The sequence below is a fragment of the Paramormyrops kingsleyae genome, chromosome 1 (assembly GCF_048594095.1).
Source record: "Paramormyrops kingsleyae isolate MSU_618 chromosome 1, PKINGS_0.4, whole genome shotgun sequence".
NCBI classification, from domain to species: domain Eukaryota; kingdom Metazoa; phylum Chordata; class Actinopteri; order Osteoglossiformes; family Mormyridae; genus Paramormyrops; species Paramormyrops kingsleyae.
The window spans coordinates 16,439,443-16,463,656 of NC_132797.1; the positions used below are offsets into that span (position 1 = coordinate 16,439,443).

Consider the following 24,214-nt stretch of genomic DNA (forward strand, 5'->3'; position numbering starts at 1 on the left):
GACTGGGTAACATTATAGTTTGAGCACGCCATGCCCATAGTTTGGTTGTGAGAAGACTTTCACCTAATCAAATCAAATGACTTGTGTATATTGAAGTGTGCGTGTAGCTAAATAGTTAATCGTAAAAAAAGAAGTAGTTGTTCCCAAAAGTGAAATGAAACACATTTTGCATGTGATATTTGTAAATTTGTAAAAAAACAACACATGAAGTAAAGGCCTCACATGAATTAAACCAAGGGGACTCCAATTTTCATTCCAAATTTCCAGAAATGCTCCAGTAAAATTTCCCAATAAAGATACTGGCTCACGCAAGAAATGACCTGCACTGGCATTTAGCAAAGAAGGAGGGAAATAAGGAGATCACACCAGTCGTAACACAATAAAACTGTATTACACTTGTGCTTAAAATTATTACAATACAGTATGTACAAGAGTAGTCCAAAAAATAAACATTTCATGCTGTCTGACACTTAAAAAGAAATCATTATACAATAGCAAGCAAAGGAAAACAAACGTATATACAACGTCAATTCCAAATGGAAAATCAATTGGCCTTCGGGTTTTGCAAAATGGCTGCCCGCCTGAAAAGTGAACGCAAGGGACTTGTCAAACACACACAGGGGCCAATTCTCCATGGGGGGGGGGGGGACATAGAGAAGTCACCACGGCAACAACCACGTGCGTAGGCCGGCCCACGCTGATGACATCAGGCCCCAGTATGGCTTTTCACCATGACGGTGACAGCAGTTAAATTCACGTAGTTGCGTGGGGCTCGGTTTTGTTTAAATAAAATGTTTCTTAAGACTTCCGAACTCTGCCCAGTCATTTGAGGACCAACAAAATTCCCAAGTATGTTGGAACGACGGGAAGGGAATCATAGGTAAAAAGAAGGGCAGAGCTATACAAAAAGAGAGTGAATCTCTCTCATTTCAGAGCAGAGGGAGAATTTAGACACCCCCTGTTCTGACACCCCTGTCAACCTGAGATCTTATGGTGGCTCCATCTCATGGGGGGGGGGGGGAGGGAATTCTTATTTTCTTTTCTTTTATCCTCAAACAGTGTGTAAGGGTGCTGTCCATTAGGCCTGGGTTGGGGGCGGGGGGCGGGGTGACTGGGGCTGTCCCCAATAAGGCGATTGTTGGTGCCGGGAGCTGGAGGGTTAAGGGGCTATGGGAACTGGTGGCTGGAGGTGTGTGTGTGTGTGTGTGTGTGTGTTGGGGTCGCAGCTTGAAGTCTTCATTAATACAAAAAAACTCCCCACTCAGTCCATCGTGACGTTATGGGTGCCACTGCCCAAATTCAGTCCAATATCTATAGCCATTCTATACAGCAGGTCCCCTAGGGGGTGCAGTGAAGAAGGGGTTATGTACATAGGGGAGGGGGGGTGGCTGATAAAACAGTATGAGTGCTTTCAGGGGCTGATTGCAGGCTCGTCGTGTGGTTTTCTCTTTTTCTCTTGGGGGCGAGTGGGGACAGGCCTTGGGGGTGGGGGGGTGGGGGGTGCAGGGTGGAGGCCTGACTTCAGCGAACCTGGGGAGCATAACCGTCCTTCATGAGTCCTTCTTCATAGTCTGTCTGACATAGAATCATGTTGTTCTTCAGGAAGAATTTGTCTCCCACACAAAATCTGAGAGAGAGAAAGAGGGAGGGAGAGAGAGAGTGGGGGGGGGGGGGGGGAACACAACATTGCAAATTTAAAGCACAGGAAACAAATGTCTCTTCATTAGTACCATGCTGCAGGCTTTTCTCACTGTCTAGCTCATTTTGGCCTCCCAAACAGCCCCCCCACCAACCCAGCGTTCCCGGAGCTGCATCGGAGCGCCGTTCCAACATCTCAGACCTTTTGTTCCGCCTGACGGTGGGCGAAAGTTGCACTTGACCTTTTCACCGCGGCCGAGTGGAGATTAAGTTTAAGCGAGCGCCCAGACCGGCAGTCCTGGGGGGGCTGTTTACTGTATTCGCAATAAGGGTTCAACAAGGTCTGAACGTCGGCCATACTGGTTACCTGGGGATGTCTGCCCCCCCTTTATTTGACTTTCCGCAGCATCCACCGGAGGAACACGATTTGCGTTGCTTGGGGGGGGGCAGTTTCCGTCCGTTTTAAGCAGCACGATACCCGAGCTCTACGATTCTGAGATTAAAGGCTATTATTTCCTCCTAGCGGCTGGATTAAGGGGCTTTTCACTGTGAGACTGTTTTAGGAGGAATTAAAACTTTGAGAATACCATCTGACTGCAGGGTTTCGTTCGTGGGTGCAGAGACGGCGCTCGGTGTGAATCGCAGGCAAAAGCTTTCGTTTCGTCCATGATGGGACAACTTCTTCTGCTGTGTGTGTTTTTTTTTTCTCTGAGAACTGAATGCGGCAACGTCAAATGAGCACCAGCCTGTCGTCGGGGACGACCGATGCATTCCGTTGTCACGGTGATTAAACAGAGCCATAGCCATGCTTAACATAATGGTGTCATCCCCCCTATAAAAACGATAGCCGCTCTCCCAGAATCCATTAGTGTCCGTCTTCAGCAGTGTGGTGCATCCTACCTTCCCGCTCTCCGCTAATAGGACACCATGCTGCTAACTCACTGCTTTTTTACCCCCCTTCCCACTTGTGTTTGTTGCCCCCGCATCTTATTTCCTACCCCTCAATCGTCTCTCTGCGCGGAGAAAATGTCACCGGCATCTGCAAGTTCCAGGCGACGAACAAAACAAGATTATTATTCTCAACCCATCAGGGCTCGTTCAAAAAAGCAAAAAAAAAAACAAAAAAAAACCAACAGAACAAAAGCAGTTCCTGTTTTCCTTGTTTTCCTTACAATCCTTAGTGCCCCCAACATAGCATCAATTATCGTGGGTTTTATGTATTCATTTGCCTGGAAATTAACTTACCCTGTGAATGAATCTCTTTTCCTTATAGGCCTGTACTGGATGAAGTGATGAAGGATGGATGAAGGATGGATGAATCTCTCGTCTATCCAGACAGCCATCACCTTCCTCAGTGTGGTGTTCAGAACCAGGACACGATACCAGCACAGGTCTCACCACAGGGGCTGCTGGGATATTTCACTCCCGGGACAGCTCGGGGTGGCCCCTCACAGATATATGGCGGTGTCGGCTCCTTGCCTCGGAGGCACGCTAACTAGACTAATCGGCCACTAAATAACCAGGAGCTTGTCACAAAGCGTGGGGGGGGGGGGGGGAAACGTCTCCACGACACTAAATCTAATTACCATTAGTGAAGCGCTGGTTCACAAACAGTTGACCCGGTGACACCGGCGCTTAATTGTAACAGCATGTTGTTTCGGCTTCAGTTCTGCTCCCCTTCCAACCCCCCCTCTTTTTCCCAGAGCGCCGTCGGGTAATCAAGAGCGCGCTCGGCGTGTACAGCGATCACGGAAACACAAAACGAGGTACGTGGGGGGACAGGAGAGACAGCGGCGGAGAGGAATGCGCCCATCACCGTCTGCGATACCAAAGGAATGTCGGAAGGGACAGACAGCTCGGATGCGGCGGTGGGATGGCAGCAGGGAACGCCATACACGGGAATTTTGACAGGTGACCTGCTGCTGTGTCCTGAGGGAGGAAGTTAACAAGGAATGCCCAGGTAGAGGCCTAATAGATTTATTTGTGCAGAATAATGCAAGACTCGAGGCAGGATGGGACACCAGGGTCATTGCAGGACACTACGGGCGATTAGATACAGCGATCCAGGTGATTCCGAGCGGGAGAAAGCCCACATCAACATGGCAGAACGTGCCAACTCCTCAGACACACGCGGAGCCGCCGATTGAGCCCACGGCCCCGCGGGCCCTAACCACCGAGCCCGCCGATTGGCTGCAAGTTAAATGAAATTATTTTGCAGAGCGACAAACCTGCCGAGCTTATTGGGAGCCGTCAGCTCCACAGGGGGGTTTTCGTGGGCCGCTCAGATACCTTCTGTTTCACCTATCAGGCGGAGTTTCAGGGCGCCGCTGATGTATCTGCTTGGGTTTGCATTGTTTTACTGCGCTGCGATTTCCTCCTGGCATTGAGTGGTGAACAGCCATTTATAATTACTCAAAAGTTAATACACAGACAGCCACAGCAAGACGGAGTTGCTCCTCAGAGTTGGATGAGCAGCTGCAGGGGACCCGAAGTGAGACTGCCGGCTATCCCAGGTGTCCCCCAGTGCCCTGTTGCCTCGCCAGGCATCCCGCAGAGATCACCCCCGGGTCCCCCGGCTGGGAAACTGGATCCAGAGTCACTTTATGGTGAGGCTGGAAGACAAGCCATTGATTATGTGTCCCCCGGGCTGATCTGTGGCTTGAGGGGTGACTCAGGTTTCATCTGGCCCATCCAGGGTCACAGGCAAGCTGGGAATGAGGCAGTGAGGGAGGAGAAGCTGCTTGTCTTGTAATCCGGCAAAGTGGAGCAGGACACGCAGGGATGCTGCTGTGCTCACGTGAGCCTCTTACTGGACCATCCTATGGAGTGTGATGTCATATTGAGGGGACACATAGTTTAAACAGTTGTGGTGCTTTATAAAGTAACTTATTCACAGAAAGAGTTATGCAGTAGTATTTAGATAATGGTCCCCATCCTTTTTAACAGTGCACGCCGCTTTTATAAAGAAATCTGGGAAGCTGGCAAGTCGTGACGGTGTAGTTTGCTGACCAGAGTTGGGGGGGCGGTTCCCCTCAGTGGTAAATTTTGGCAAGGGGGGGGGGGAGTTCTGTCACAGTCTACTGGAAATGAGGAAATATCTAGCCGATCGGCTTGTTGGTGACCCACTGATTTAGACTGCGGCACATCCTGTGCTTCCTGTAAACTGGATAAGTAGCTATGGAAGGTGGATGGATGGATGAATGAAGCAGTATGTGTTTACTTGAGGACAGGGGCGCCGTAAGGGGGAGGAAAGCTAGGACGATTCCAAGGGCCCCTGAGTGACAGGGGCCCTAAAAAATTAGGAAAATAACTGGATTGGTTTGGACTGGGGGGCCTAATATGATATGCTTTCATGGGGCCCAAAATCTCTAGCAACGCCCCTGCTTGAGGATGCTGGTGATGTGGACAGTGTATTTGTCTTCAGTCAGTCTCAGTAGGTGCGCTGATTTAAGGGAGGCATAACAGCAGAAAGAGATTAGCATGTCCAGCTACTCCTTAACGTTCCTGAGGGTGAGGTAGTGTCCTTCGTGAAAGAAAAACATGTGAAATCTCTATGCCAAAGTATTTACCAACAAAGCAGGCAGGGCGATTACGCTGCCTATGTATCTGATTGTGGTGATTTAACCTTCAAACGCAGATGCTGGGTGAAGTGACCCGCAAAAACGACGCGTAATTACACCGGTGGACCCCGACGACCCCCGCCATTTATCAGATGGTACATTCCTAATGATGATCCAAAGAGAGATCTTTCTCCTAGTCGTTAGATGGATTCGATTGGAATGTTGGGGCCTTTTAATGTTTGGCGAGGCTGAAAGGTTTTGGGGGGAGGGGGGATTGCTTGGATGTTTGGGGGGGGGGGGGGGGGGTGATTGGAATGCAAGACAAGACCAGTAAATCGGTCCTCGGTATGGGTCCAGCACACTGTCCGCAGGGGTTGGGTTATCTGTGTTTTGTAGGTGTTGGGTTTTAAGGATGCCAACTATGTCACCAGGAAAGGAGAAAGTTCTCAGGAGCTTACGAAGGCTTATTTATGTTCAGTATTGATTTTGTTGCTTTTTGTGTTGGGGATGTTTCCAATCAGGGTGTCTAAAAACAGGTGGGATGACGTACATCCCAGGACACTGTCCTGCTCCTCTGCTGACAAATGACAGTCTGATAGGAGGCAGAGCAGAATGCATATTACCTTATGGAAATGTACTTTTTTATTCAGCAGATGTTTTTGACCAAAGTGATGTGAAATCGAGAAAAGAGGATCTCAGGTGCAACTGAGGCTTACTGGCCTTGCTCATTGATGTTAGCTCTACTTGCTCTGGGATCTGAACCAGCAACCTTCCACCACCCTCTTAATAGGGACTCGGCAATTAATGTAACATCAACCTTTAAACTCTTTAAATTCTTTAAACCCTAGCAGTACGCAAACTTCTCCTGTTCTCGTCTTCCTGGCAAAACATCGCCACACTTCCAGTGCCCGTGCAGAGCACAGACCATGATGTAGTTCCTACTACAAATCAAATCAACATCAATTAAATATAAAATATATGTAAACATATCAGTTTAAGTAATATTTATGGCGGCTACCCTTACAATCGTTATGCTTAGATGTAATGATCTGATGAGCAGCGGCCCAGGATCACAGGATCACCACCTTCCAAATCTCTGTGCGATACACAGATGGCCCCGCCTACACCCCCTCCCAGGCCTACAGGCAGACCCCCCCCCCAGGTGAGTGTGGACACGGACTCCTCCGGAGTCGCCACCTCGATGAGATCGGGCCGCCATGTCATGGGGAGGCGCTGAGGCCCGTCTCATCTCTTCAGATGCTCCTTATCGCACGATGTATTCAGGATGTGATCCCTGGATTGATGGCATTGGTACAGCCTCAGCCCATCTGCTGCTCCTACCTGTTCCCCCCCCCCCAACCCCATGGAGTTATTACACCAGGAAGGAGCTGGACGCCAAGGGAGGAGGTGACTTTGCTGCTAAAGATTAGTCATACTTTCATAAGCGGGACCTGTCAGTGTGGTTCAGCTGGACAGCGGCTGACAGGCCTCTTCCAAATGTTGAAAATGCTTAAGCTGACCTTCCCAAAAAGCTTTTGAAGGGCCTTTCTCAGCAACTCCAGAAAGGCCATGAGAGTTTCCTTCATTAGGGTCAAAATCCCATGTAGCAAAAGAGCAGGACATCAGAGACAGAGAGCGGGTTGATTTTTGTCATTTCTCCTCACTGATTCAAGAAAGTAACGCTGTCAACAAAACACTTAACGACATCCAATCTCGTTTTTCCAATGAGTGGACACACTTCCATAACAATGTCTTAACGCCAATTTTAGGTCACCGAAATTAATCAGCAGCTCGAGATCAATTACGAAAAAGCTAATATTTACAGAATTACATCATCTACTTGTTTTGTTCCTATCAGCTTTTTGCGACTGCAAATTAATCTATTTGATAAGTCACTCCTGGCTGATCTGACTGCTCTGCTACAGCCTTTCCGACGCCTTGCAGTTTGGATTGTACCATTCCCTACCCCTGCCTGCATTTTGATTTGTTTTTCTGGATTTTACAGCTCCTTTATGTGATAAATGTGCTGTGATGCCCAGGGCCTTACATATGTCTGCTTCTTCTTAATGAGCGGAAGACACGGCAGCCCACCCACCATGCAGTGCATCACGCGACCTGTTTACTCATTGGCTGAGAGGAGGGGTGGGCGTGGCCATCCTATGTATCCCTGCCCCCTTCCCCCCAGCCCCTCCCACTCTCACTCACCTCTGATTGCAGAGCTGGCAGGCGAAGCAGTCCAAGTGGTAGACGTTGTCCTTGGCCCTCATGACCATCTCGAAGGCGGGGATCAGCTTGCTGCAGGCGGCGCAGTTCCCCGTCACTCCGAACAACCTGTCGGAGAGACACGTCCCGCTCGTCAGACCGGCGGCGGCCCACAAAACACCACACCGGCACTCATTAAGCCCCCGCTTCTCTGTCCTCGTGAGGTCTCTGCTTTGCGAAAACAGCCATGGCACAATCAGAGAGCAAAATAACCCATTAGAGTGCGAGTTTCTTGGGGCGCTTTGCCATCATTGTTAAAATGACAGAGCTCCGCGCCTCTCTGGGAGTCCGCGAAGAATCGCCGGCTGATGGACGATACCGGGGCTGAGCAACGCGGAGCTGTTTATTAACCTTTACAAAGCACGTCTCCCGGAGGCAAAACTGCTGTAGATCGAGCCCCGCGCGCCGTAAATACCTGTCGAATTACGGCGAGGGGCGGCGGTGGCGGACATCTATCCCGGCAGCCCGCCTGACGGGAAGCCGGCTTAATCGAAGGGAACAAGACAGCTGTAATTAAAAGAATTAGGCCTCTTTCTTCAGAGCTGTCTAAATATAGCAGTGCGGCGTGTTGCGGACGGTGTTGCGGATCGCCTTTGTTCTTCTGTATAAATGTGCAGTCCCCAGGGCTGCCATCCTGCGGCGCTTACAAAGTCATACTGATTACAGACTTATTAGGAGACGAAATGCAAAGGCTGATTATGGACCACAGTTACATTAAAAAGCCGACGTTACGCTAGTCCTCTGGCAGCACAGATCTGCCGATGGGGTCGTGATAGATGTGAGGAGCGACGTGTGAGGAGAGGTATTGATCTTGTTTCCGGCATGCTGTATATCTACATGCAGCAAAATGCCAAATTCTCTCTTTTTATTGACACAAGTAATGAATACTCAAAACAATACCACATATACTTAGAAAACAATGTAAATGGATTATCTCCTCCTTCTGAATTCTGACACCACACGATTACAGTGTGATTTTGATAGAACCGGATTTGAGTGGTGTAGCTTAGAGAGCTGGGGATCGGCCGTTGTGTCCAGAAGGTCATAGGTTCAAATCCTTTGGCTGGCACAGTAATCATATCACCTTTGGGCCCTTGGGCAAGGTCTTTAAACCCCACTGCTCCAGGGAGACTCACAGACCCTGCCCTCTGACCTCAAGCTTTTCTCACTTGTACATTACTTTGGGCAAAACTGTGCGAAGTAAATGAAAATTAAATTCAGGACCTGCTTAAAGACAGAACTAGAATGTCAGCTTGTACCTTTCTGCAGGAACCATTTCCTTTATGAGAGGACTCTTTTGTGCCTCTCCAAAACTGAGAAGTACCAGAGTAAAGAGGAAACCTACTGGTAATATGCCTGGTAAGCTGCATGATAAAAACTGCCGTTTATAAACACACACACAACGAATCAGGAAAAACAGATATTACTGTAAGATATTGCCGCAAAGGTTTCGTGGTGCTGTGAGGAATTCCACTGCATTGACAGAAGGGGAAATGCGAACAGCAGTGTTTCTATCAAACGGGAACCTGATGTCCAGTGGGTTCATTAGGACGTTTTTGGAGCTAAACCTTGCTTTGGGCAACTTGAGTCCCCAGCGAAAAGGGTAAGAAAAGCGCAAAAACTACCCTTTGTGTTAGAGGGACTCGCAGGTCCACCTGGGTCTTATGCAGGCATTTATATTTTATGGGCACCTTTAATCGATTCCAAAACTACTCTAACGAGCCTTGCGCAAAATTCATTAAAACATTGTTTGTGAAAACCTTCGGAAACAAAAGCGTGTGAAAGTTAGCAGCCTCCCCAGTCTGCTGTTCTGATAATGTTACACTTTATGTTTCTGGGGCTAAGTGAGGCATCTAACACACGTTTTAAGGGAAGCTGAGGTGTAGCTCTTCTACGAAACATGTCTGCTGTGAAAAAAATAGCATTTTTAGAAGCTGCATCCGGCGCAACAAAATCTCCAATTCAATGCGGACATACATGTGTGAGCGAGGCAGCCCTGCGCCACATCAAAGGCCGCGTCTGTTCTGCCCCGCTTCATTTTAATTTCTTTTCTTTGTCATTAAATCTGAATTTCAGTCGCGTGTTGGGGTGGGGAGTGGGGGGGGGGGGAGGGGGGAGAGCGAGCCGCTTTCCTACGCAGCCCCCTAAACCCGACCCGCTAAACAGGAGCAACACCGCGCTGTCAAATCAAAAGCCCAACAAGGCGTGACGCCGGCGCTGAGGTGTGACACGGCGCCGCCCTGCAGGAAAGAAATAAATAAATGAGAAATAAAAACTGATTTTAAAGTTCCTGTTTAAAAGAGGGAGTGGCAAGCGGGTCAGGTGATCACGTTAGTGGGGCTTCCACAGAAAGTGACCCCTGCTTCATGTGTTGCCTTGGCGACTTCCTTGCCCAAGAGGATCATGGGAACCCAAGTCACCATTCTTCCATCGCAACAGGCTGATGCAGTGCATGGGGGGGGGGGGGGGGGGGGGCAACTGGAGAATTAAAAGCAGTTTCCCTCCTAATACATTTAAAGGCACCCTCTCTGCTGAAGTACCCCCCCCCCCCCTCGAGCCGGATGTCCAGAAATGGAGTTAGAAGATTTAGGGGATGTGAGACCTGACCCTGCGGGGGGGGGGGTCCGGGGGGGGGGGTCCGAGGGTCTCCTCCAGTCGACGCCCATGAAACAGGGCTGACAGGAACGTTTCAAAGAAGCTGAAAGCAACATTTTGGTGGCAAGATGTGGACTGGAAAAATCTGGGAAGCACCAGTTATTTAGCATGATGTGATGACCCACCTGTCATGTGACTGCTCATTAACTATGGCGGGCTTTTGGGTGGTGTGGGGGGGCGGGGGAGGGGGGTAGGAGACAGGCCAGTGCGGCCGATGGCGGGTCCACTTCATGAGGGAAAAATGGAGCGGTTCTGTCATCTCTGAAGAGACACCAATTAAATTATTCCGCAAAGCATTAGCCTGCCGGACCCCGAAAGAGAATTTAGCTCTCACAGCAAGACTAAAATCGTTAAAATCGCTGCCCTCTTCGGATGGCGCGCAAGCGGTGACATCTCAATGGATAATAACATTGATAAATTCATCGCAGTGCGAAATCTAAGTAATTGGGTTTCGATCATAGCGTCGCGGCTTTATGAAACGGCGGGAATGAGAGCAGGACCGTCTAGCCGAGCGAGCGGCCCGGCACGGGATCGCCAGTGCTTGTAAATCCGCCGGGAAGAAGCAGTGCTTCACATTACCTTCCATCCGCAGGTATTTACAAACAGAGTCGCTGTTATTGACTGCATTTTGTGCCAGTTTTTAAACGCATTTCGGGGTCGGGTCCTGAACTCCATCCTGGTACGCCTTTCCAGAACAAAGACCCCTGTCCCTCTTAGTCACAGGCATCTGCTCGGGGTATTAAAGGCAGAGAATTAAACATAGGGCTCTTCGGGGGTTAATCCCTTTCTGGGCAGGGGCGGGGGGAAGGGGGAGGGTAATAATGGCCCGACGTCAAAGGCCGTTTGAAATTCCGACTGTGCCTCCCTGTGACTCCGGTTGCTCTGGCCTCGGTGTGCATTTATCAGCTACCTGATTAGAATTTGTTTCCACACAAACCATTGATCATCAGCCTATTACTAGGCAAATGACAGTTAATTACCCACTACATTAACCACCGGGACCCGGGACCTGCTTCTCATGCCATCAGTCAACATGATGAATGTGCCCGGTGCAGCTCTGCCGCGCCGCGCCACCCCTTCAGCTGGCTGTGCTGCACCGCGGCCCCCAGCCCCTTCCTCGCCCACCCCCCCCCCCACCCCCACCGGCCCCCGCAGAATCTATGGCAATCTGCATAATTACAGGCTCCGGGTTAATAACAGACAAATGATTTGTTGCGTCTAAACAGCCGCAGGGAATGCGGCGAAGGGTCCCTGGACGTCGCAGCGAGTCTTCGGTGGGGCTTGTTTTTCTGCGTATGTTGGGGTGAAAAGAAGACACTTAATGGTGCGTCGCCAGCAAGGGGGCTGCTCTGATCTGGGACCCCCTCGATCTGTGATTGTTTTTTTTAATCAGCAAAGGATCCTTAAAGTAATATTATCTCAATGGCCCTGACTGGGGGGGGGACTGGCCCCCAGATCAGCTCTTTCCCCTCGGGTGCTCCAGGCCCGATCAGCTGCCGGCTCCATCAGATCTCATCTACACCTGGGCTCTGAGATCCTAATGATGAATTATCACCCCCTTCCGTAAAAGGGGGGGGGGGGGGGTTGTGCACTTCCCACCCGGCCGTCAGCTACCAGACTGAGGACGCTGGGGCACGAATCAGATCTAATTAACTCAGAGACGACACTCCTGCTCCCTGACTCCCCGTCCCACTCCTTGTCTCTTTCGCCCCCTCGCACACCCCCCCCCCCATCTGGGACGCTAACTTCGGCAACCCTGACTCCATTCTTTCACCCCACATTCCTAATTGTGATGTTTACTTGTGATATGTCACCAACGGTAACAGCCCTCTGAACAAATAGCATAATTGTTGATATGCGAAGGAAATGATGACATGAGATCTCAACTGGGGGGGGTGGGTAGGGGTTCCTAACAACCTGCAGGGGTAACTTCAGCTTAAGACGAATGTCCACCACCTCATAGAAAACACATAACAATGACAAATCCATCCTTATGTAATCTTATTCCAAAAGTGATCACTGCTTTTACCCAAAGCCCTGTGCCTTAACCAGCTGCTTAATTTTACCAGCAAACCATCTTATTGAAGAAGACAAGAGCAGTATCCCTTGGGGGGATTTGACCTGGCAACCTTCAGGGTAGAATTCAACATTTTTAACCTCTGCACTGCCATCGACCTCCTCTTGGGGGTGCCATCACCCGTTTAAAGGGGGATCTGTGTACACAGATCGCCGCTCATCCGAAACAAAAAAAACCCAGCTGCACTCATCGCATATAATCATCTAGGAAGGAAGAATGGTGGATTTTTTTTTTCTTGGACTGAGATGATTTGTGCGAGTGTGTGTGTGTAGGGGGGAGTCAGAGATTGGAAATCTGGCAAGGCTGTGAACATATCTTCCTCTTTTTGGTATGTGGTTGATGCTGAAGGGAGAGTAATGAAAGTTTGGAGCCCCCATGAAGGCCAGATGTGCGGATCAGTGCCCGCCATCGACTGCCAACCCACCTGCATCACGCGCAAAGCGGAGCGCCGTACCCATCCAGGCCCGCAATTATCCCCGCCAAGCAGACCACTGGCGCCAGCCCAGGAATCACGCTCTTCACACATAATTTGACTGATCCCCCCCTACGGGGTATGGTCCAAACATGCACAAACACCCACATATAACTCCGGATGCATTTACTTCACAAAAAGCGATTTAGTCTTATAACCTGGATTAAAAAGGTGTATAACACACTCATTTTTAAAAAGAAAGACTTAAAGGTTCTCAAGGCTGTTCATACCTGCTCCACAGTCATTAGTTAACTAGCTGGTACAGAAATGTTTACAATGGAAATAACAGAGAGTTTGCAGATGCGTGTAATTGCCCTGTCTGAGATCCAGTAACCTGTTTACTACCTTATAAAACACTATTTTTAGGCAAATGTGTGGGGTTGTTCCTTAGGGTGAGTGTGTTTTGAATCTGGGCTGGGAGGTATCACTGCAATCTGCGTGTGGGGGCTTGCAGTGATCTCGCACCGACCACCGGGGGGAGAGGTTGTTAAAGGGCTCTGAGCTGCCCTGGCTTTCCTTCAAACAAGCCCGCAATTCTGTGCCCGGCCCTTCTGCCCCGGGGCGGCCGCCCAGGATCTACCGGCAGCCACACAGATTTAAGGCGGTACTCTCTGCAAATGGCCGCGTGCATTTTCTCGCTTAGCTACCTTCGATTAGCCAGGCAGGCAGTGCTGTTTCAGTCTCAGGCCCCTGTGACTGCAGTGTCAGGGTGACACAGACCTTCCCCATAGGCTGGATGCCTGTGTCACGGCGGCAGGAGTCGGCCAATAGCGATGCAGCCTTGAAGCTCCGGAGTTGCCGATTGGAATCTGGCTCCAGATTCCTCTTTACACATGGTGTGAATGTGAATCGACGACTCCACTTTAGCGCCTATGGTGTAGCTCAGCTTACAAATGCATGCTTTAAAGATCCCTGCAATGAGCTACCCGGCTCCGCTTTGCTAGGGCACGGTCTAGGTGATGCAGGAACCTGAGTATTGGTCATTCTTGTGGACTTATTAATTTTATATAGAATTGTTCTTTTTTTTTTTTACAATACATATTGAATTCTGATCGAAATATATGGGGGGAAAAAAACAGCAAAAATAAAAAACATAGACTATAGAACTAGCTTCCAAAATATCAAATTGAAGAATGTTAAAAGGAGAGATTCGACAACCTTATGATAGATACTGGTGTGAATCAGACACAAAAGCAGCCGTGTTTCAGCCTGGGCTTGGGGAGAAAAAGCAGCCACCACAGGTGATTTAGAGAATAAGGCCCAACAACTTATACAACAGATATATTTTGCTTATGTACAGAAAATGACTCCATGATGTCCTTGACAGAGTGGAGAAAAATAACCTTTTTCCCGTGGCCTGAGGAAAAGACGGGCGGTGAAACAATCGCGCCTGTTTACACACAACCGCACGCATCTCCTGTGTTTTTTTTCCAGGGAATATGTGAAATGTCCCATTTAATTACTCCGAGTCAGGGCTGCGAGCGTCTCGTGATTGAGCTCCGTCAGCGGGGCCGTTGGGGGGGGCCTTCGGCGGCCGGCAAAAATAAATCGCAGTGGTGAGGTTAATGGCGGGCGAGCTTTTTAAGCTGAACGCAGAAATTACGTGATTCAGTGGGAGCTTTTACTGGCCACGTCTCGTCTGAAGATGTCTGTGGGAAGGATGGATAGGCAAAGGGGTGGGGGACGGGCGCAGGGAGGTAAAATTTCACTTTTAAAGGATGATGATTTGTTTGAGATTCCGGTGTGTTCTACAGTCACAGCAGTACTGCTAATTCTGAGTGACAAATGAATATTGTGACGGTCTTGGTTACTTTCGGTCGGCCATTTTATATAATAATAAAATTGCATGACATTTCTTGTAAAGGACAATTTACTGGTATAATAAAGAGAATTTTTTGTATAATGACAGCATGAGATAATGGCATAGCCATAGACAGGGGCCATTTTGGCGGGGTTTCATTAATTTCTTGGTGTCAGCAGGCTTTACGTAGGTGGCAAAATGACCCGGAAAGGGGTGTGGTCTAAAGAGTCACATGTTCCGTTCTGCGTCTCTCGTCGGCGGCATCCCTCCACAGGAGAACCGCAGAACTGACCTGGACACAAGCAACTCAGCTTGTGCATGATGAGCCCTAATAAATGAAAATGTTTTTTTCATTTTTAAAAAGCATCAGACAAAAATGAATCCACTCATTATTCTGCTCCTTGCTGGTGTCCAATTAACCGTAATCAAATCGAAAAATAGCACAAAGTGAACAAGCGCCATCCTCGCACGACGATAAGGCAAATAAAGAATTGCTTAACGCAGGGTATTAATTACTCTAACGAGCAGCCGCCAGAGGGGGAAAGCTCCTGAAAATAACACTGAAATGTTTTAATCACCGATAAAATATAGATTAGGGATTTTTACATAATTCCCCTTTGGCAAGAAATTTTAAATTCACCTTAAAGTTATTTAAGGTGGGAGGTAATTAGGGGAGCAGAGTCAATCATGGTGCTTCTCTGTCGAACATCAGACCCCCGTCTTTGGATCCTCATCATCGCCGAACACTCTGACGTGTCAACGTGCGAGGAACAGAGGTTCCATCATCTCCAGCACGATGGTCCTCCATTGTTCTTGGGCAGGAAAAACTGGAGAAGCTCTTATAAATGACTAGAGCAAAGCCAATTAATTTAACGACAGCGGACGGCAGACTGGGGTACGATCAGATCCAAATATCTAGAACCCAGAAAAAAAGTGAATATTAAAAAGCTTTCAGTAGCTTTAATGTAGCTGAACTCTGAACCTCTCCATTAACGCCGATAAGGTGCCGGTGGCTTTATTACAAACATAGGATTATCATCATTATTATGGCAGTAATAATTACTACCTCAGTCTCTGTAATGGTTTCACTTGCTCCCCATTCAGCTTCCCACACATCTTCCACATTTATGTGGCATTTTCCTCGCCGCACTATAAACCATCAAGCGGGATGAGCTGTAATGACCGTCCTTTGTCTAAACTGTGTGAATAACAGCTGCCGCTGGATCTTCCAGGAATACGGCGGCGTTCTGCGGGACGCGTTGCCAGGCGTGTGCCCAGGATCGTCGGACTGCGTCTGCCATAAGGGCGCTGGGGTCTTTACCTTCAGCTAATGGCATGGAGGGCTCCGCGCTTCGGACATTTTCAACTACAGCACCACTCTTAGGACACTAGGACTCAGAAGGTCATGGGGTTGAATCCCTGCTTCAGACAACCATCTAAAACTCCAATCAAAGCACGGTCAGTGTGAAAGGCCACACTGGTGTAAACTGTGGTAAATATAGGCGTGAATTATGTACATATTCAATCACCTGTATTCTGCAGAATTTTGCAGAAATCCAGCATTTTGATCTTTATATCTCTCCATGCTTTATGATTACCTGTAAATAAGGGAGAAATAATTTTGATCTAACACAAGCCAGAAGTCACTGTGTCTATGGGATCATTACCACTTGCACCCTGATATTCCGATATTCGGGGTCATTTCCCTGGATTCAGATGCAGGATTAATCCAGATTACCAGACAAATGTGTCACCCATTCCCCGATGTGTATAAATAATGTCACATTTTACAGCAGGACAGTGTCAGACCTTTGACCATTCCTGACCACGAACACGCAGCATCATAAAGACGCTCGTAAAGGATAATAATAACCAAATTCACATTACTTCTTTTAAAAGTATAATAAATATTACAGTTTGAAAATGCGTAGCTTAATTCAGAAACTGACAAATTTCATTACAGCCATAAAATGTATCGGTGCGTCATAAAGTCATACCATTAACGCGGGCGAGAGAGACTGCTGGTGAATGTAACATTAGTAGATGACTTAATGAAGATATTAATTCCTTAATGAGGCTAACGGGCCATCTTGTGGGGTCAAGGGTACACTGCAGACACTGCGAGTAACTGTTCCGCTCATGGGATTTCTTGCAGTCACGCACAGACTCCTCAGTTATATCAGAATACCCACAATGCACTGGTTTCTGCAGAATGGCACCACCCCTCATATCCGGCACTGTATGTAGAAGGCTGATTATCCTGCAGTAAGACTTGCTCTGATTGGGACAGTGATCCATCTGACTCAGAGTTTGGGGGGGGGGAGGTTGACATTGGCATTTTGTTTCATGCGTAGGTTTATTTGGCGTACCCAGACTTCTCCTGGGATTTCCATACACCCTGATCCAGTAAACCTGGTCTCATATGTAATACAACTCCACATGCTTGGTGGGTGAGGGTTAAACCACCTCCTGCTCTCCACTGCTCAGTGTGTAGAAAAGCTTTAGCAGCCTCTACCAACCAATTCAGTTCATCTGGTGGCCATTTCCAGCCGGGCCCCCGTAGTCCGACCGCCAGCGAGGACGGGTCAGTCACAAGGCGGCTTCCTACCCCCACATCTGCTGTGGGGTTTGTTACACTGCGGTCCCATCTGAACACGAATTGGACATGATAGAATCTGAGCATCATCAGCACCCCCCACTCACATCTGGACTGTATCATGTCCTCCTGTTAATGTAAAGGTAAACACCACCCCCCCACCAGGAGGAGGCAGCGATAGAGTGCCTTGTCTGTCCTACCCTGTTTAAAAATTTGTGTCTCTGTTGGTCTTTATTCCATATTAGTACATGAAAAGTACTGTAGAGCATTATAGGCTATTTAGAAGATTACAGAGTATTAATACTGCGGACCAATGCCATTTAAAGTGCTTAAACTTTGATTAATACGGAGTAATCTTAGTTAAAATGATTGTGAGAAGTGATGCATGGTGATGCTCATTCTAATGGTACATTAGCATGCTCACTAAATGGCTTTAATAAAACGGGATTCCCCGTGATCAGCGTTTATAGTGAACCAGCCTGTCCAGTCACTCTATACTGTTCCCTGCATTCTGCGCTCGCTTATGTTTCCAAGGAGTCAAGCAGCAAGAGTGCTCACACGCCGCTGACCCTCAAATGGCCCTGGCGTGGTCGTGCCCTGGCTCTCGATGGCAGGGGGGTGAAGACCGGGATCCACGGGCCATTGGGACCTGAGCCGAGTTGGACACCCCAGCCTCCGTGGACATGGGGGCACCCTGGGGCACCCAGGCCAGCAACGTGGGCCTGAACAATAGCGATTAAAGGCTCTGGCTCACCTGTATGACACAGAGGGCCCCCGGATGTCAGCTGGCCCCCAGCCAGGGACCGAGCTGCATTCATCTGCTCCAAAGGGCCCCATTAATAATGTATGGGCTCATCTAACTGAGCCCGTCAGCCTGCATCTGCTTATGTCACTCGCAGCTATTTTGCATCAATAGTTAAAATGCGCCAGCGGTCAAAGCGGCGCTGCGGCGTGAGCCGTTGTTCCCTTTCAGGCACGCGAGGCGCGGCGGCCCAGCTTCAGTTATCTCCCCCACATTGTGGGCGTCGCACGGGGGCGGCGGAGCCGGAATGCTGCTCGCAATGCATTGTGGGAGCGCGTTTATGGTACGGCCAAGTGGGAGGACGCCGTTTGGAGCAAAATTCTGGATTTATCCAAACATTACACCCCCTGAACCAGCATCCCCTCCCCAGCCCCAATACCCCCCTCCCACCCCCTTTGCCAGAGATAAAGGACAGACTCTGCCAAAGCTCAAGCAGAGGCGAGGGATTGGATTTCAGCGCGTGTCAAACGGCGGGCCCGGTTATCGCTCTCGCGCATGCCTGCCGCTGCGGCAACAGGGTCAAGAATGCGGTGGCACTGCTCCCCAAAGCCAGCGCCGAGCAAGACTGGGGATGCGTACAAGGACTGCCGTGAGGGGGCAGCCTGTCGCGCCAATGCCCCGAGTCACACGCGATCTTAATGCCCAGAGTCACACGCGATCTTAATGCCCAGAGTCACACGCGATCTTAATGCCCCGAGTCACACGCGATCTTAATGCCCAGAGTCACATGCGATCTTAATGCCCAGAGCCACATGTGATCCTAATACCCAGAGTCACACACGATCCTAATACCCAGAATTATACGCGATTCTAATGTCCAGAGTCACATGTGATCCTAATATTCAGAGTCACACACGATCATAATGCCCAGAATTACACACGATCCTAATGCCCAGAGTCACATGCAATCCTAATACACAGAGTCACAAGAGATTACAAGGCTCTATGTTTCGTGATTTTAATACTCATTACAGATAATGCTAATGTATTGCATTGTGTAGTTCTAATGCTCGTTATAGACAATTCTAATGTGCTGTGTTCCATGATTCTAATGCTTGTTACAGACAATTCTAATGTGCTGTGTTACATGATTCTAATGCTCGTTACAGACAATTCTAAAGTGCTCTGTCTCAAGATTATAATGCTCGTTACAGACAATTCTAATGTGGCATATTACTTCATTGTAATACTTTTGTTACATATGCTTCTAATAAACTGTTATTTGAAATGCTCTTGTTACATATGATTCAAATGCATTGTTGTACATTCATTATTTGTTACATATAACGATAAAACAGTGACTGTAATACAATATAAATGTAATCAATATAAATGTTACAGAATTGTCTTTACACAGTGAAAGCATGCAAACACTGATGTTCTGTACGTCCTACTGCTATCCATACATTTCTACTTCTCCTTCATTTACAGTGAATTTGGCTTAAGGTGGTGAAATAAAGACCAAGTTTTGAGCCTTTCTAAACAACCTGTCACCTGCTATAGTTGCTGACAAAGATGAAAGATTATTAGCATCCCATTATTGCGAAGGTCCATATTCACCAAAATCTCACCTTCAGTTAAACACTTTCTGTCATTCCCAGTTCAGTACTATAATTTGCTGCCCAAAATGTCTGACATACCTGCCTGATGGTCCCACGTTCCCTTACCAACGCAGCGCAGCACAGGCGGTGTGGCTGCACCTGCAGGGGACCCTGTCTGCCCGGGGTCAGGTGTAAGGGAGCCTTCCGGGGGCGGGGGGGCTGATTACGGCACTCGAGCCTGGTTAAACCGTCACTACTACGGCGGATCGATAGCAATTACGGTTGCCTGATGCGGAGCTAGTGGTCACAGCCGGCGAGTACACAGCTGAGGCCATGGTAGGACCCTTCACCCTAACCCAGTCTTTAAAGGAGAACTCCCCCCCACACCCCCTTTCATCTGGGGGGGGGGGACGAGGCTGTCCTGGACCTCTCCTGTTATCTACGTAATGAGCCACTGGCATCGCAGATTAGGTGAGTTTCGCGGGTCTGAACGGAGGGCTCTTCCCCCCGTAATCCGTAAAGCCGCACGGAATGTTGCCGGAATGGGAAGCTTTAATGCATGCAGATGGAGACGGGCTGCCAGCCCGGCCCACAATGAGGAGCTGCCAAAGGTCAAATAGCCTCCAAACCTTGGCTGAGTTTAATTAAAAAGACAAAGAGGACCGCAGTTTTCGAGCGGGCACATGCTATTACGAGTGATCAGGGTGCGGTGTGTGTCTGTGTGTGGGGGGGGCGGCACATCCGAGACCCTTTCGGAAAGAACCCAGGACCCCCTCCCAGAGGAACTTGTGTTATTTTCCTATTCCTTTGATGTCAATATAGACCATTTATTAGGGGGCATAAAGGTTAATCTTGAAAGAGCTGAGATCTCAAATAGTTATGGCGGTGGGGGGGGGGGGGGGGGGGGGGGGGGGGGTATCTACATGAAAATTGGCTGCAGGATAAGGGATGTTAATTTAAGCACCAGCGCATGGAAATTACCTCAATTCCAGCATGTAGTGGGATTTAATTTCATCATCAACTGATCAGCAGTTAATGGGGAATCCTGCTGAAGCTACGCGGACGGGAGACGTCTCACTCGAGGCGTTAGAGCGGCGTGCCGGTGACGTGCTCCAGGCGCGTCCTGCCGCGCATCCTGCCGCATCGGAGGCGTAGCGTCGCCCACCGCGGATTAGGCCGCTCGTCAGGATGCGAAAAAACCGAAGCAAACTTCACTATGTGTAAAGAGTGACGGTTTGATTCACGAGACTATGAGCGGAGGAATGTTAGCGTAGCGCAGGTGCGGAGTGGCTTTGTTAGGGTTGTGAGCGCCATGGTGCAGGTAGAGTACACGCTCTAGGCTGTCTGCAGCCAATAGCACGCTGAGCTCCCAAGTGTCCACCCGCCAACCCCCCCATGGGCTGCGTTACCGGGGAATTCTCTTTGACACCGCTGGCTGAGTGGGGGCAGGCCCGGAGGGCGAGGTGCCTTCCCGAACAGGAGCCAGCTCTCCTCCATCCACTTGCTTGCCTGGGTTTTTCTGGGGGGGGGGGGGGCAGCTTTACAGAAGCACCGTTTGATTTGTGGTTGCCGGTGGCAACCACGGAGAAGGCCAAACTTTGATGTCCAACGGTCAGAGCTCTATGTGTGACCGGCTAAGCAAAACTATCATGACGCCAGTGACGGACGGCACCCTTTTAATAAACAGTCCAAAATCGGGGTCATACACTCGCAGAACTCTACGAAATATAAGACCAACTGGAATCAATGCTGAAAATGAATATGGAAATGGCTCAATGCCAGACTCTTTGTGGGAAGCAATGTTCTTAATCAACAAATGGTTCTGTTTTCATGTGACGATAGTTTTTACTGCCTATTTACCAGATGAATTATTCTCTATTAAACTGGTGAGTCAAGAGCAGAAAAATGTAATAACATCATGCGGCCTCATCATTTTTAATCTGCATTCAGACCTATATCAGTTTTTCTGAGACTGCTTTACCATAGCGAGCGTGTTACAGAGATCTCTCTAACAGACATCCACCCTGACACAAAGTGCATATTTCTACTGCATAAAATATGTATCGCGCAAAAGACATTTGCAGTGCCTATCTTTTAAAGGGTTACAGGAAAATGCCCTTGATGCAAGGTCGAGAATTAGTCTAATCTATAATCACGAGCCGGCAGGAGAAGCGACCACGTTTTAAGGATGTTTTCCAAAGTCATAGAGTTATTGGGTTGAAAGTTGAAGATGCGTCACTGGGCACTGGAGCACCCAGAGCAGGGGCCTGGGCTATGTCTCTCTGGCCCGATCAAGGCACACGCCAACAAGCTGCCGCGCCGTACAGCAGGGTACAGACGGGAGGGGTGGTGGGGGGGGGGGTTGGTTCGTACTGATCCATGCTGTAGCAAAACCAACACTGGGCGACCTTGAAGGTCACGGGTCAGTGAAACTCTGCCGTTGGCGCATGAGACTATTCCAAGAGGAGAAAAGAGAACAAGTGACCCGTGACCCTCTACTGGATAAGAGGTTGGGGGATGGATGGTAAAATAAATGAAAAAAAAGGTACATTGGAGAAAATGTCTCAGCTGACTAAACATCTGCCTCTCGATCTATTGTGAAATATAAACTGCTGAATAAAGAGGTAAGGCATAATAAGTAACTCTGTGATGGAGACAGGCAGTGACACCAATGTCACAGAAGCAGCTTTGGCCGGTCATGTCCGTAATCAGCACCGAGGTCCAAACCGGGATTAGTCTCGAGTGCCACTCTGCCCGAAAATACCACCTAGAATTTGCTATCGTCTGCACATCGATCCACATAGCATGTAGAAAGTCAGCTAGATATGTGGCCTCGGACCAACCGGTTCGTTGGATTGAGACCCAGCAGTGACCTCGAGTAGAGCTTTGAACCTGGATTTCTCAGAAAAAACCCCACAGCCGTGTATTTCGGTTAAAAATGGCACACTACTCTGAACAGAAGATTACATGAAATACATTCTAAGGTCACTCATTCAGCCCTTATGGTGACAGAAAAGTTCCTCCCATTATAGACTAAATGACAGCCTGATGGCAGACCCACTCTGTGACCTTTGACCTGTGAAATTTCCATTTTGGAGACCTTATTGATCAAAATGTAGATCTTTACAACACACTGGGGGGAGAATTGCATTTCTAAGGCAAGAACACAACAGGTAGCAACAAGAAATTGGATTATTTTAGTTCATTTGAAAGCGTCACAGAATGGGTTGTTAATGCATCCCATCTAACTACTTAACGTCCTCATTGAAGGAGCCACTGAGTTATCGACGTCACCCCTCTCACATAAGCTAGCACCAACACGACCAGCCCCTGAAGCTCAGCGGGGAAACACATACGACTGCCCGTAGGGGGCGCTCCTGGGAGGTTGAAGCCAGGGAGGCTGACATGTTGTTAACTGGGCTCATGACCTCCTGAAAGAAAGGGACACTTTAGGCTGCATAGGTGACAAATTCATCTGGTTCTAAGCAAAAAAAATAGTGTAAACTGGTTGAACCGAGCGCTCCTGCGATCACGCCGAAATGCATCTCTGACTCGCCGATATTCCCTCTTATTTTTGTTTTCTGGCATCGCTGCCGACATTTTCAGACGGAAGTAACTGAGCATGTGTGGAGTTTCCCAGAGAAGAGTGACATCAAAAGCTGCCTCGCTCAGTCTTAAAAAGAGTGGGGCAAAGTCACACCTGCCACTTTCATGCCGTTTTCAGAAAGTAATTAATCCTCCGCTCTCTTTGGCTGTCGGTGCCGTTCTGGGCATGACGGGGTGTGCTTTTTTAAACCTGCAGGCTGTGGGCATCCATGTGCCCATCAGGTGGCGCTAGCATGCTCATCTTTATGGGTGTTCACAGGGGTGTGTGCCTCATCAGAAGAGGAATTTGGGCCAGTGTCTGGAAGATTGTGGGTTCAAAATCCTTTGGCCACAGAGAGACACTGTTGGCCCCTTCAGCATGGTCACATACTCCAACTGCTCCAAGGGGACTCAATGTTTACTGGACCGAATGTGCTATTACTTGTATATACACATGAATCAATGTGTCTCACAGAAAGCAAGGTGAGAAATGACCAGTGGGTGGCGCACTTCTGCCTGGTTGCAGCTGTAGCACCAAAGTACAGTCACCCCTTCAGATTTGCGTATTTGACAGTAGGGGTTTCGATTATTCGTGAGTTGACCGTGAACAATTAAATGGGAATATTTTTGAAGCTTGCCAAAAAAGTGCAGAGACTTGCAGACAACGCAAAAGCCAAAATCAATACTGAAAATGATTAGGATCACATAACATCAAATAATATATAAATGTTAATGTTATTTAATATTTGTTAGTGTATGCGCATACTATATCTATAATATTATTTTTGGTACAAAAGAACTGTGGGATCTATGCATCTTGGCTCGGGTACACCGTGCATCTTCATCACGGCAGCCATCTTCCACCCCTAAGCCGTATGAGTGTGAAGAGGCGGCTGTAAACCTTAAGCATGTAGCTACATTTCTGAAAAGACACAAATACCTTTTCACAAAGTACCATTATCTGGGAAATGCAGCAATTCTTTAGCTGTTTCTCTCATGTGTTATAGTACCGCCCACAATCACGATGCCACTGTAAATACTGGCCCAATATGTGACACGGTCAGTATGAGGTATCCCAGAATTCCACGGGAGTTTGAATGGCACGTACACTGGTTGGCCAAACCGTGAGGATGCGGCAGCGGGTGCGGGTGGGTCCTTCTGAGTTGGCACATAATAGTAGCAGCCTTATGCAAAAGTCCTGCACACGGGTGGTTCTAGACCACTT

The 24,214-nt window shown here is 48.6% G+C and overlaps 1 protein-coding gene across 10 annotated transcripts in view; it reads right to left on the minus strand.

Moving 5' to 3' along the window:
• Positions 1-401: 401 nt before the first annotated feature.
• The window catches only part of lmo3 (LIM domain only 3), a 44,277-nt gene continuing 20,464 nt past the window's right edge, over positions 402-24,214 (minus strand). For all 10 annotated transcript variants that reach the window (XM_072710588.1, XM_023827116.2, XM_023827154.2 and 7 more), the window contains 2 exons: positions 7,404-7,529; positions 402-1,627 (listed from right to left, as the gene is read on the minus strand). In XM_072710588.1, coding sequence (XP_072566689.1) covers positions 1,522-1,627; positions 7,404-7,529 — 232 coding nt within the window. In that variant the 3' untranslated portion in view covers positions 402-1,521. The remainder of the gene's footprint in view (positions 1,628-7,403; positions 7,530-24,214) is intronic.